The 15050-nt window shown below is 32.5% G+C and overlaps 1 protein-coding gene across 1 annotated transcript in view; it reads right to left on the minus strand.

Moving 5' to 3' along the window:
* Positions 1–15050, minus strand: part of LOC111619475 (E3 ubiquitin-protein ligase TM129-like) — a 40592-nt gene that overhangs the window by 630 nt on the left and 24912 nt on the right. Inside the window, exon 3 of the mRNA XM_023361200.1 lies at positions 7695–7854. Within this exon, the coding sequence (XP_023216968.1) occupies positions 7695–7854 (160 nt within the window). The remainder of the gene's footprint in view (positions 1–7694; positions 7855–15050) is intronic.

Below are 15050 nucleotides of genomic sequence, written 5' to 3' on the forward strand. Positions count from 1 at the left end.
AAGGCATCTGAAGTTTGGGTAGTGTAACTGGCAACACAACAGCAAAGTAAGCAGGAATTGCAGGTTTGAGTCCCACTTCAGGCTAATTCTTTTCTTCCAGAATTAATTATTAAAATATTAATTTAATTATAATTATTAAATTTAACAAGAGATGGCACCTAACACCTTGCCTTTAGTGCAAATTACTTACCCCTTAATAATAATAGTAATATAGCCTGATATAATTTGGCAATTGTTTGGCTTCAAAAAATATAAACATTAATTATTATTATTATGCTCAACTTAAGAAATTTCTAAACTTTATTATAATTTGGAAATTTAATAAGTTGAATACAGATAGTCCCTTACTTGCAAACATTTGAGTTACAAACTTTGAGTTACAAACTTTGAGTTACATACAGACATAGTTATCCTCAAGTTCAAAGTTAGCGTGTAAGGATGGTTCACATCTGCCAAGTGATGGCAATAGGAGCAAGAGTAGCATAGTTGTAAACAATAGCTCTCTCTCTCACTGTACCCACATGGTCTCATTTGAATGTGTGTTGTGCACTCTCCAGAAAACTTTGCAATTGTTTTCAGAAGTTTTTGCCCTTATAAGCATTCTAAAGATGTCAAGTGTTAAGCGCAAAAGCAGTGGTAATGTGGCTGGTAATGCCAAGAAATGCCAGGCCATCACGATGGATACAAAAGTGGACATTATAAAAAGAGTGAAGCATGATGATAAGATGGCTAGTGTTGCTCACTCATATCAGGTGAATCGTTCTATCATCGGTACTGTGAGATCTGGAATTTTTGTGACGAAAATCCCGCTCTTTTATTAACAAAAATGTTAATTAATTAAACTTTCATTTATGTAACCCCCTAGAGGAAAAAATGATTTTAGCCGGCATTGTGTAAACTTTCTGGTCCTAACTAGCAACATCCATAGTTCTCTGCAGAACTTGCATCTCATCTTGCAAGAAGGTTTACAGTTAGCATCTAAATGTCGTCATTTGTTGTAGATCCCTGGAACACCTATAACCTTTAACTCATGAACATCCGATCACGTGGTGGAAATTCCCCACTAAAACCGATAAAAGACCGTTCTTACCCCCTCTCAGGGGAGTCTACGAATGAACGCAGGACTAACGACATCGCACTGATCTTCCGAACCCGCCGAATTCCGATGAAACTCGAATTAAATCGTCGCAAAAGTCGCGATTATATGTAATTTGTGCTGAAACTGGATTATAACTATCTATTTTCTTGGATCGATATTTAAAGGCATCCACGTTCAGAATCGTCAAGGGGACGGCTATACAGAGGTATGAAAGAACTGTGAAACTCTCTCTAGGTCGGTATAGAAACAAGCTTGGTACAGTCTTTTGTCATTTTGCTTAGTTTTAATAAATTGTTATTTTATTTGTTATAAATATGACAGACTCCTTTACTCGATCATGGCCTTCACCTTATCGTCGACCCCAAACTCTCTCCATCCACTCGCCTTACATTTGAGAGCAATTAGACATTCTGACAAGTGAACAGGACTTACACCCCCGTATTCACAGTACAATCCTCAAGAATAAGGATAAGATCATGGAACATGTGAAAAGTTTAGTGACTATGCACTCTACTATTATTAGTAGCAAATATGAAAAAGTGATTGAAGAACTTGAAAAATTTCTGAGCATTTGGATGGAAGATTGTCATCAGAAGAGCAAGCTGCTAAGCTTAATGCTTATTGAAGAGAAGGCTTTAAGTCTTTTTTAAGATGTAAAGACAAAATATGGAGAAGCAGCAGATGTGACCTTTACTGCAAGCCATGGATGGCTTAACTGCTTCAAGTCACATAATAACCTCCATAATGTAAAGGTGATCGGAGAGGTGGCAAGTACAGATAAAGAAGCAGCACAGGAGTTCCCTGACACACTTAAGAAAATCATCAAAGAAGACAAGTTTTTACCTCAGCAAATATTTAATGTTGACAAAATAGGGCTTTATCAAAAGATGCTGGACCAAACCTACATCATTAAAGAAGATAAAGTCTATGCCTGGCTTCAAACCTTCAAAGGACAGACTGACACTATTGTGTGGCAGTAATACCACAGGAGATATGAAGCTGAAGCCATTGTTAGTATATCATTCTGAAAACCCAAAAGCCCTGAAAAATACAGCTAAGATCTCACTTCTTGTTGTGTAGAAGAGTAACCCAAAAGCCTGGGCCAATCCTGCTATATTTCAAGAATGGTTTTATCACCATTTCATGCCCAAGGTAGAGATACTGCTGGGACAAGAAATTCCCTTCTACATTCTCCTCCTATTAGATAATAAACCGGGCCACCCTCCTTTCCTGGATGATTTTCATCCAAATTTGAATGTAGTTTTCCTGCCACTCAACACTACCTCCCTACTCCAGCTGATGGACCATAACCTTCAAGAAATATCTCCAGCACATATTTCGTCAGTGATTCTGTGATGACATTGTGTGAATTTTGGAAGAGCTTCACTATCTATAATGCCATAATGAACATTGATACTTCATAGCATGAACTTACACTTCCATCATGAATGGAATTTGTAAGAAACTGTGCCCCATATTTGTCCATGACTTTCCTGGTTTTGAGAAGCTACAGGCAGAACAAAATGTAGTTGACAACTTAGTGAGCATCAACAAGAAGCTTGACCTTGATCTTGAGGAATGGACTTCCATGAATATTTTGCTGTGCCCCACCAGGAGCAGACAAATAAAGACTTCATGGAACTGGAAAACCAAAGGAAGGAAGAACAAAAAAGTGGAAGTGGAAACAGCACTGAAGCATTTCCAGACTAAGATGATGGCACAGGCATTTCAGATGATTGAAGACACTGTTGCTCTTTGAATCACAGAATCCAAATATAGAATGGTACACCAGGGTTACAGCAGCTGTCCATGATGCACTTCATTGCTACTGGGACATATATGATGAGATAAAGAAGGCCACTACCCAGACATCCTTAGACCAGTTCTTTAAGAGAGTGGAAAAAACATGATGGTGTAAGGAACCAAGTCTGAGCTTTATTTTTATTTTACTTTTATTTTGCTTTCATTATATTTTGTTTGGGGCTTATGTTTAGTTAAGACGAAGGTTTCCTCACCATTCACCTTAGTAACTTAAAAATAGAAGAAAAACCAACTCACCGACGAAAGAAAAGCGCCGTAGAAAAACTCGCGCACACTTGCGCTTCCCAAGCGGAAAAAAGTAAGTCCGCACCGAGAAAAAGGGGGGGGAAGACCCCACAACCCAGTTAGGAATCGCTAAACCTTAAAAGAATAAAGCATCCCGATAATTGTTAAAAAGAATAATGTAAAAGGTTAGCGAAGTATTGTCGGAAAATAATCTGCCAGATAAACAAGAAAAATTTAATGTTACAGATAAGTATGTAAATGAGGAGAGTGAGCTCATTCAGAATTGTGACGTCACCTCACACTATAAAGCCTCTAACTCAAGTGAAAACGAACGAGGTGAATTCCTGATAGCAACGAGCTTTGGTGAGCTTCGTAGCAGTGAACGAGAGAGGTGTCCGATAGGATTTTGAAGTTATTCGATTTGTGGATCGACGATTATAGAAAGTCTTGAGAGTTTGAGGAAATAGGTTCCTAGTATATTGAGGTGACGATTAGGATCTTTAATTTATAAGAATTATTGTTTATAAGTTAATTCTTTGATTTTGTCGAATTCCAAAGGGGAATAGAATTAAGTTAGAAATAGATTGATTTGAGTTTGTCGGATTGATTCTTGTTGAGTTTCATTGAATAAATTATTGTTTGATTTTTACTAAATACTGTATAGAGTTTTTTAATAGAAGTTTAATTAAATATTTGGATTTTGTTATTGACAAACTTTGTCATTATTTAATTCGGTGCACGCTTAAAGTCCAGGCCTGGCACACTAACGCGAATCCGCGTAAAGTACCCGTTAGGGAACGGCTATTTTCCGGCACACAGTAGTGTCGATAATCGTTGGAAAGTCGGAAAAATAATATAGTACTTTACAATGAGTCTTGTCATGATCCTGAACCAGTGCCATCGATATCAGGTGTTAGAGAATCGATGCCAAAATATTCTCACCTTCCCTCTGATGTTGACGTCCCATTGTCACCTAGTGCTGATGACCCATCCTCTCCTATTGTTGATGAACCATTGTCTCCCATGTCTGAAAGTAGAGCTGGTTGTAATCAAAACACACGTCCCAGTAGACATAAACAAATTCACTTGTGAACAGCCTACTGGAAAAGAACCTGTTCACAAGTAGGGGGACTATCTGTACTTAAATAATACATTTTTGGGCTGCAGTTTTCAAATTGTAGACCTATAGATTTCCACTGACCATACTTCCTTAGCCTCAGGAATAGAGTTACATACATGAAAATCTAGACCATATATGAAAAGCTTAGGGTCAGGGGCCTTGATTAATTCTAACACTCAAGATACTTTTTGCAAGATACAGATTTGTCTCAGGTTATAGCTAAATCTATTTCCAACAAATTATTTTCACAGATGTAATGCATTTCAGCATTGTAATGCTCTAATAACAAAGAGGTCATATAAACATTGATATCTTTTGTATTTAAACTTTTGTTGTTTTTTTGCTTAACTTGTCCACTAATGATCTGCCTAGTGGTTTGTGCTCATTTAGAATTCTTATAGTCAATAGTGCTTTATTCTTCTCTTGACTCAATAAAACAAACATTTGATCAACTTCTGCTACTGCACTGGCCACGGTTAGTACAATATTGGAAACTATCTTGTTTATCTTCCTAATTAGGTCTTCCTCACCTTCCAAAAAATGTGCTACACATGAACTTCCAGTCTGGACCAGAAATCATGATCTTTTAAATTAAAAATTGCAACTGGGCATTGTGATGATGTCACAGTAAGTAATTACAGTAGACCCCCCTATAACATGGTAGATACATTCTGTGTTTTATGAAATTCGTGTTTTTTGAATCCTTAAATACATGAGCCAATCACAGCCCAGAACATATGCAGTTTACAGACTATGGCTGTTTGATAAGTTTTCTTCCATAAAATTAATTGATTCTAGTCTAATTTGACTCAACATTTCCAAAACATGTATAATTTTTTGGGAATAATCCATATAAATTATGCTATAAACAAAAAATTGTAAGATTACTTACCGAGTGTGCACCGTTCGATGACGCCATTGCTTAAGCTTGTTTTCATTGCAGAACGGCACATTAAACAGCGCGCGTGTTTCCTGATAAATTATTTTTCTACAAAAAATTTTCTGAACTTTGGAGACATCGTTAATATAAATATAATTTTTATGGCTGTTAAATAATAAATGGTTTTTAGTAGGTCCACTGCTCATTTAAACACAACGGTTTGTGTAATATCCGCTATTGGTCTAGATTCGACCAATCCTGTCATGACACGAGTCAGCGATGACGTTTTACCGTATCATACAAGTCTCTTTTAGCATGTTTATACAAATACGATGGCAATTTTTTCGCTGTTATATATAAATTCGTATCATATGAACCCATTTTATTGGGGGGTCTACTGTACATTTAATTTATGCTAAATAGTTATACTGAATAACCATGTTTATAATAACATTTTCATGTGCTGTGATATTTATCAGAACAAATGATTTATTAAATTAATTTCAAAGTGTTTGAAAGAGAATATTAATTTGTGGAATAGGGTTCTTTTTACATATGAAGATATGTAAAAAGCACAGTAAGTCACAAAAGTAAAGAATACTTACAGAAACAACCTCCATAAATGCAGAAAAAAATCATGTAAAAAATACAAATGTTACTCAGTCATAATAAATAATGTTTTAAACAAGTTATTTCAGCTGTACAAGACATACAATTGTTAATTTTCTACAAAGTGACAATAACATTCATCCTCATCTAAATTTCATTAATGTTGAATTTAAAATCTTGCCATTTTCTTAAAAACATTATTCTATTATTATTATTGCATAGTTATATAGACTTATGGAAAGATAAGCATTTTACTGCAAATAGTAATACAGTGGGTGATTGGTTAACGAACAAATTGGATAAAGAACACTTTCGCAAAAGATTTTTATGTTCGGACAACGAACACATGATCAGATAATGAACACCTAACAGAACAAACACAAGAAGAAGTGATGTAAAATAATGAATATTGATTGGTCTTTCGAATTGTTGTCTCCAGACAACAATTCGAAACATTTTGGAGTGCGGGAGATGTCAACATCAATGCTCAACCTGGTATATACTGATCAGATAGCATTCCTCCGAACTTTGAAACTTTCCCTTGTAATTCCAGCCTTTTATTTTTCTGACAGAAAAAATTTTTTTCTAGTATTCGTGAGACTGTCGGGCAGGCGCTTGTTAAGTTTTGTGTCGGTTTTTATTTTCAAAAGGTGAGAGTATAATAGCAAAGGTAGAGAGTGGGCAGATATTTGATGTCTGTTGTTGCTGGGCAGTATGGCTTGAATAGGTCTACAGTAGGCCGTAGTTAAATCTTATCTGATACTGTATTATCAAGAAGACTCAAGCAGCTTAAGGAGTAACAAAAATTACATCTGAGAAATAAAGAACATTAAAGAGCACATATGGAACCTGAAACTGATCTGATGACAGAAGAACACCAAGAACTCTTGAATGAAAAACACCAAGAAACTCGGCAAGATATGTTTTCTTCTGAAAAAGAGAATTAATGTCAATATCTGCTATTAAACATTTTTTTCAAAAAGTGATGTCAGAATGACAGTCTTAGAATGGCATTCAAACCAGGTTGAGATTAATAATCTTAGGGATCTCTACAATTATTCAATACAATGCTATTAATTACTTCTGAAAAATCTTGAAGAGAGAAAAGCAATCAACATTAGACAGATTCTTTAACTCCCACAACAGAAAAAACATGATATAATTGACTTGCTGTATGTTAGATTTCAATGTAAAACTGTCACTGTAATCCAAAAGAATATGGTAGACGTGTCTCACAGCAATTCTCAGTTAGCAATATGATTTTATTTTCTAATTGAACTACATATGCATTTCTGGTTGGTGTAATATGTTACAATCCCTCCTCAGTGAATTTTCCAGTATATAAATTACAAAAAAAGAGAGAATACCCCTTCCTTATCCCTGAATAAGGAAGGGGTGTTCTCTTGTACAGGGATAAGAAAGGGGTGTTCTCTCTTTTTTATGCAATTTTTATACTGGAAAATTCACTGAGGAGGGGTTGTAACATATTACACCAACCGGAAATGCATATGTAGTTCAATTAGAAAATAAAATCATATTGTTAACCGAGAATTGTTGTGAGACACGTCTACTGTATTGTTTTGGATTACAGAGATGGTTTTACATTGAGAAAAAACATGAGTAATAAAAATGCAAGACTGTGTATACTGTATATTATAAATTTTATGAAAATAATTCATTCAAAGTTATCAATTTGATACTAACTTTTTAAACAAAAACAATTTTTTTAACATGATCATTTTTGAAACAAAATTAAAAAAACTGCTATTTTCTAAATTACTCAAAACAGGTTAAGAAATCAATCCATAATATGAGAGCATTTATGCTAGTAGATTTTAAATTTTTCATTTCTAAACCTAAATAAAAAATAAATTATTTATTTTAAAACAAATAAAAAAAATTCAATTGTTAATTAAATCTTAAATTTAAAATGAACTTACCTCATCATCAGTATAAGAGTATTTGGGATTTCCAGAAACATAAGTGTAAAAAACATCTAAAAAACGATCAGTCAATGTATGTTGTATTATGATACCTTGAGCATTTTGTACTGGTGCCTGTAATTTTTCCCGTAAACTACTATATTCTTGAGAATTTACCCTAATAAACAAAAAAAGAGCATAAATTGATTGCAATATTTAACTCCAAAATTTACAGAAATTTCATTTCTGTAAATTTTGATTTTATTTGAGAAATGAGCAATATAAGTTTAAAGTTTTACTTAAAATTTAAGAAATGAAAAAAATGTATGCAATCGAAACCAAAGCCTAAATTTTTAGAAACAAAACTATGCTGGATTTTTCAGGCTAGTTTTTGATTAAATTCTTAAACTAATTTTACTTAAAGACAAGTAAATGTCACTATTTTGTAAAAGTATATATAATTTAAACAGATACTTATAAATGAAATTATATATTTTGGAAATTTAAATGACCAAAAATGTTTTCATTAATTAAACAAAAGGTTTATTTCCTTTCTGTTGAAAGGCTTTTGTGGTATTTATTTTGTTGTAATTTATACAGCAGTTTAATATAATTTCATTTTTGAACTTAATTAACATAGAAACAAGAAGAAGAAAAGATCAATTTATAGCAAGAATTAAGTGTGTTAGTACTGTTTAATTGATAATGTATCTATCTATTGATAGATCTCTAGGAAACACTTATAAATTTGATAAAAAGTAAAACATTTTCTGAAAGCAAAATTTCCTTACTGGATGATATTAGAGATGGAGAGGATGATGATGATGATATACTCTAAGAATGTGTCATGAAGATGAACACTAGAAAGACCTATTAACCATGGAGTATGGGAATAACAAAACCTTCTTAGGCTTTGTTTCTCCCAACACTCGTCTTGTAGTAACAATAACTGAGGTAAAAAAGAACTTATCATGAAGCATGACAGTGGTACATGTCTGGCAATTCTGGCATCTGTATTTAAGATGCCAAAGTTGAAAATGTGCACCATTCTTAAGAACAAGAAAGCAATAAAAGCAGCAAATGTGGCTAAAGTTGTGACAATGCTGATCTCTAGGATATTGCATGCTATTGAGATGGAGAAACTCCTCCTAGTATGGATAAATAAAATGTAATTGGCTGATATCATCTCTGAAAGGATTATTTGTGAGAAAGCCAAGCAAGCTGCATAGTGGCCTTAAGAAATGAGTAGAATAAATGCAATTTTTATTTTATTATTTACAGTATTTAAACATACTATGTTTACCTTAAATTATGCATATATGCTATTTAAGTTTATCAAAAAGGATATTGTTTAGGACAGTGGTTCTCAACCTTTTTTGTTGATGTACCCCATTAGCCCATTAGTTGTTTCTCAAGTACCCCTTATATTTTTGTAAGTTTTATAATTACTGTGTTAGATGATTACAGTCCTCATAACTGAGCGTCATAAAAAAAACTCTAACTAACTAACTATAACTAAAAGTGAATTACTTATTTTACATAAATAATAATAAATTTAATCAGGTGCATACATTTATTTATTATTATTTGACAAGTATATTATATAAAATCACAGAAGTCATTTCAATACATGCATATATTACATTTCCTAAAAATAAATAATTATAATTAACGATAAAGAAAATTAAATTATTCTACAATAATTTCTAACAAAATTTAATGGGATATTTGTTGTGATAAATCTTCAGCAATTTTTTCAAAATTTGGTTCCCATGTTGTTAAATAGAGATTATAATTGTGTACTGACCTTGAAAGTAATAACTGCGAATTTATAATGTGCAGAACAATACATGAATCTTTCAATTTTTGTAACAAATGTAACGTATAAATTTGCTAAATATCAAGTAATGCACGCATGCAGTGACACTCATTACATGGTGCGGGTACGATCTAGGCCTCGTTATTTCTAATACCAGTAGTCCAGTAAAAACACGAAAAGTGCCGATGTTATCGAGCAATAATTATAGAATAGAAAAAAAAAATTTTTTCTATTCTAAAATTAACGCTCGATTACACCGTAATTTTACTAGACTACAGATTCACTCGGCACTAATGGCACAAATAGACAGGCAAATCAAGTGGATAAACAAGTTGTTTAGACTGTTAAAAGGGAAATTAGTGTTCACACTGGGATATTTTAAAGCAAGTTTTTGTTGTTTCTTGTGTTAATAATTTACAGCAAATTGATTAACATACGCCATTATAATGAAAGTTAGATGTACCCCTTCGATTTATTCTCGTACCCCTAGGGGTACATGTACCCCCAGTTGAGAACCACTGGTTTAGGATATAGGAATGGATTAATTCACTTTCCATTATTTCTAATGAGGAAAAAAGATATGAACTTCAAACAATTCAGAGTTCAAATGGACTCCTGAAATGAAGTAAAGTACAGAGCACTGCTGTACTTTTATATTGATTGAATGAATGAATGCAACTTACAAAAAATTTCATTTTGTCACTATCAATGTGAATTATCATCATTCATCATACTTTATGGAACATTAATTATTGATATTGCTCTAGCCAGATTCAATAGTCAGCTCTCAACAGAATAAACCTAGTTAGAACAACATTGTAAACAAGTGTAGAGTACATGTCTACATTTATTCTATATCTCTGTTCATTCAAACAGATTTATCAGCTATAGATAGAAGTTACTTCAGATTAGGGTTTCTCATTTCCCTGTCCTTTGCTTGTCCCGGAATTTCGGGAAAAAAGTGAACTGTTTCCCAGGATCCCAGAAAAACCCATAATAGAATTAATTATAATAAACTCCCAACAACCTTTAAATAACCAGTAAAATATTTAAAAATATTTCACTGATTATTTAAAGGTTGTTGGGAGTTTATTGTATATTTTATCAGTACTTATTAACAAGTGTTGTTAACCTGTATACAAAGAATTAATTATTTTTAAGATATACAAAATATCTTGAAATCAAATGATAAATTACTTTAAAAAATGAAAAATAATTATAATATGTTCTGCAACCTTCAAAATCATATTAATAATGCTGTGTAAGATATATATTAAAAACTCGCTGGGGTATCCAGCTTCGCTCAGGGAGTTGATATGAAATTGTGTGGTAGTTGGAATAAAAGGATAAACTTTAAAATATAAGAGTATTATTTTATTGAAAACAATCTGTTTTCAATAAAACGTTCCGGGATGTTCCCGAAGGTTCCAGAACATCCCGGAACATTCTGCAATGTTGTCGAATGCTCTCAAATGTTCTGGAGTGTTCTAGAAATTTCTAGAGGGTGAAATTTCCAGCCCTTATATCTTCAACAGCACGCCCTTCAGGTAAAAACAGCAACCTTCTTCATGGATGGGGGATAGAGGGCTAATACATCATATAACTCCCTTGATCATACAGGGACTCATTTTTGAGTTTTAGCGGCATGCACATTGTACACTTACCTTTATAATATATATTGATTGATTACCTTTGAATTAGGTAGAAATTTTTACAAATAGAAAAAATTTATTAAAGCTTGTTGAAAACTGCTTTACAATAAAAATGCCTTTGAATTGAGTTGAAAATTTAAAGAAAACAATGAACTTAGATCAAACTTCAAACTTAGAGGGTAATTTTCATTATTTAAATAAAACATATTATAAAAATTTATTATTTTGTATTAAGATTTTAAAAAGCAAAGATGGTCAATACTCTAATCACTCAATTTGATTCTTATTTTATGTAATGAAAAGTCCTGATACCAAGAATGCCCTTTCAGATTCAATTGATGTGAGTAAAATCGTGTTTAATGCATTTAAGAGAAGATAGATGTTATCTGTTTTTTCACCTGAAGCTTGGAAGATTTCTAGTTTGTTTTTGAGATTGTAGTACTTCTTTTACTTTCTAGTATTCTTGATTTGTCTACCTCGGCTGCTTTAACAGAAACATCAAGCTTATAGCCCAATAATTCAGCAGTTCGTTTGTCTTTAATAATCAGGTTTATCAAGAAAAACTTCATACTTGCAGCCTTCAGACTTCATACTCATTTGTATTCTTGCCCAATTTGCACAACCTGGCATTATGCAGTTATTGAAGCTACTGGGCATGGTTAAAAATTAAGACAGCATAAGCACAATTATTCCAGATATTACAGGTTCTGACAAGTAAAAAATTTTCAGAGTCCTGCCACAAATAAGCTACATATTGATTATTGACCATTTGTGACATGCCATAATGAGCAAAAATTTAAAAAACTAATAAGTAGGTTTAAAATTAATAAATATAAATGTATTCTGAAAGTTTATGAGTTAATTATACTTTCTATTTGCAAAATTTCCTTAACCTTCAATAAGAAAAATAAGAAAAAAGTGAACTTTTAAAAAATTTGTGGGATTTCCCAGGTTAAAAAACAACCAGGATCCCAGTTGAGAAACCCTACTTGAGATCCTTCATTCCACGTACAAAAATGCAATAAACAAAAGTATCTTTTAAAAGTGTCTAATACAGAAAGTACTCAATAACAATGCACTTTAAGATGTAAAACAATCACTGAATTTTTTCATTATATTCTGAAGACTGAATTAATGCCAAAAATACAGAAATTTTCAGTGTAGTTAGAGTTGCCAACTTTCTTGTACAAAAAGGACACAGACATTGTACAATGGAGATCATTTATAAATAAGTAGTTTATGAATATTTGTTTACTAACTGAAATATGGCACATTCAGTAAACAATAAATAAGGTTTATTTATTTGTTGATGATAATGAGTATATTATTATTATGGCAAAAGTATAAGTGTGAGGTCCTGGAAGGAAGTCAACATAGAGATCTAAATGTGGACTAACTATCAATTGAGGAAAAAAAATAAATCTCCTTTTTCAACTTGAAAGGGAGAAATTAAAGATCTCGATTAAACAATGGAAGTTTTTAAAAATTATTTAAACAATAGAAAAAACTAAAGTCGAGAGAAACATGGCTGGAGAGGAGTCATATTTAGTCGCAAAACTGACCTCTCTTGTGCCCTCCGATCAGTTTCGAATTGTCACCAGGTGACAAGTTGGGACCAATGAAAAGGAGGCTTTAAGGGAAAAACTTATAAAACTGCACGTTTCAAGGATGGGCCGTTTTTGGTTCATAATGCTCCTCTCGGATTTTGTGCTCCTGTCCATCAACAATGGAAGGTTGTTTAACGTTCCGGGATTTGTTTTCGATATTCCGTTTCATCGAGATTTGCCCAGGTACACCTAGTCACCAGAGGTCATCTCTGCAAGTTGTGCTGTGCACCCCAGGACTGTCGCTCTCCATATCACCTTCGCCAGAAGAAAAGAAACGATCGTCGTAACATTTGGACTTTTTGAATGGACTTGTTTCCCACCTTTGGATAAGCATTATGCCTCATTATAAGAATAGTTGTATGTAAGAAAATTTATATATCTATTAAATGGTTTTAAATGTTAAACCTGTCTCCATGAGTGTTTCCATGCCCACATGACTGTTTTGACTTCTTGATTGTCATGACACTTTCCACCCAATCAGCTAATCTCACATAAGTAAGTATATGTGTAATATATGTAGTGTACCCTAAGTGTAGTATATGTACTTTTTAGGCTGGTATCATTTAAGGAAGCAAAGTTTAAAAGTTTATTTTAAATTGTACAAGCAGTGTTGCCACCAGGCCAGTTTTCACCTGGACAAGCTGGTTTTTAAATTCATGGTCCAGATTGATTATTAATTTGCCCTGTTTTCATAAAAATTGTGAATTATGAATATTTTTATAAAACAAATTTATAAAAATACTTGCAAGTATTTTATTTTAACAGTTAAACACTTTAACTTCACACCCTCACCAAACTTATCCCTAGGCTAAGAGTGACAGAAAATGTACTTTTAAAATTCTAACTTGCAATATCTCTGGCAAATATTAGATATATTCTAACACAAGTTCCTAACTGGTTTAAAACTGGCATGTGCATTATTCAGTTCTTGGCTGTAAAATGGCATTGTGCATGCCTCATACGGTTTTAAATTCAAACTAGTCAGGAACTTGTGTTGGAACAAACCTATTGTCTTGGTCAGCAATTTTGACAAGGTTGCAACTCTATGTACAAGTGATATAACAGAAATGATAAATCACATCAAATTGTTGGATTATTCACAGATTACATTTTAAGACATAATTTTAAATAGTTATCACTTTAAAAATATTCATTAACATTCTAAATGTTCAATGTTGTAATTATTTAGTATCAAACATATTGTTCAATTCTAAATATTTAAAATATTTGTTCTATTTATAAATGTAAAAGCAGAAACAAGGCTAAGCTGAAAATAGTTATGTAATAAAAATTTTGGATGTCTGAAAAGTTACATATGTTACTAGTGTATGTATTGTGTATGTAAAGTTGTATCAGTATATATAGTATCAGTTAGTATCAGTAAATATATAATATGGAACTTATTATCTAGAAAGTTGAAACCAAGGACATTTTTCATTTTTAACTCCTTACCAAGAAATTATAAAAATATAAATACAGAATTATTTTTTAAACATTATTTTATTTAAGATGATACTTGAAATTAAATAATGAAAGCCAATAATTATCAAATATTTTATCCTCCAAACAATCATTAAATCTTTTAATCATGTCACCAATATGTTGATTCATGCTATTAATATTTTGGTAAATCTCCAATATTTAATCACATGTTATGTTGCACTAAATTAATTTTTTATTGGTCCTTTACAAGTTCTTTTATTTAATTAATATATATGACAATTAAGGAAAAACCACCCAGCTTTCATGTTCTTTTAAATTTTAGGATTGGCCGTTTCTTTATGTATTTGTCTCAAAAACGGGACATAATTTAAAACCATCCTTTGTCTACGGTCTACTGTGGGATGCCGTTGTTTAGTTGTTTGGAAGGATGTAATAAGATTATTTATGATTTCCTTTTGGTATCCCTGTTGTTCCGCAATTTGTAGAATGTAGTTTAGCTCCGCCATTGTGTCTTTTATACTGGAACAATGTGTATAAGCCCTTTTTACGACACAATGGCGGAGCTAAACTACATTCTACAAATTGCGGAACAACAGGGATACCAAAAGGAAATCATAAAGAATCTTATTACATCCTTCCAAACAACTAAACAACGGCATCCCACAGTAGACCGTAGACAAAGGATGGTTTTAAATTATGTCCCGTTTTTGAGACAAATACATAAAGAAACGGCCAATCCTAATGATTTCTGAGTGATATATTGACGCAATCCTACAGTTTTCAAGCTATTAAGAAATGATACGAAGCGTTATGACTGGAAATCAGCATCAGGGATCTATTCTACACCATTACA

The sequence above is a fragment of the Centruroides sculpturatus genome, unplaced genomic scaffold (genome assembly GCF_000671375.1).
Source record: "Centruroides sculpturatus isolate CEXI.00-Female unplaced genomic scaffold, Cexi_2.0 scaffold166, whole genome shotgun sequence".
Lineage (NCBI taxonomy): Eukaryota > Metazoa > Arthropoda > Arachnida > Scorpiones > Buthidae > Centruroides > Centruroides sculpturatus.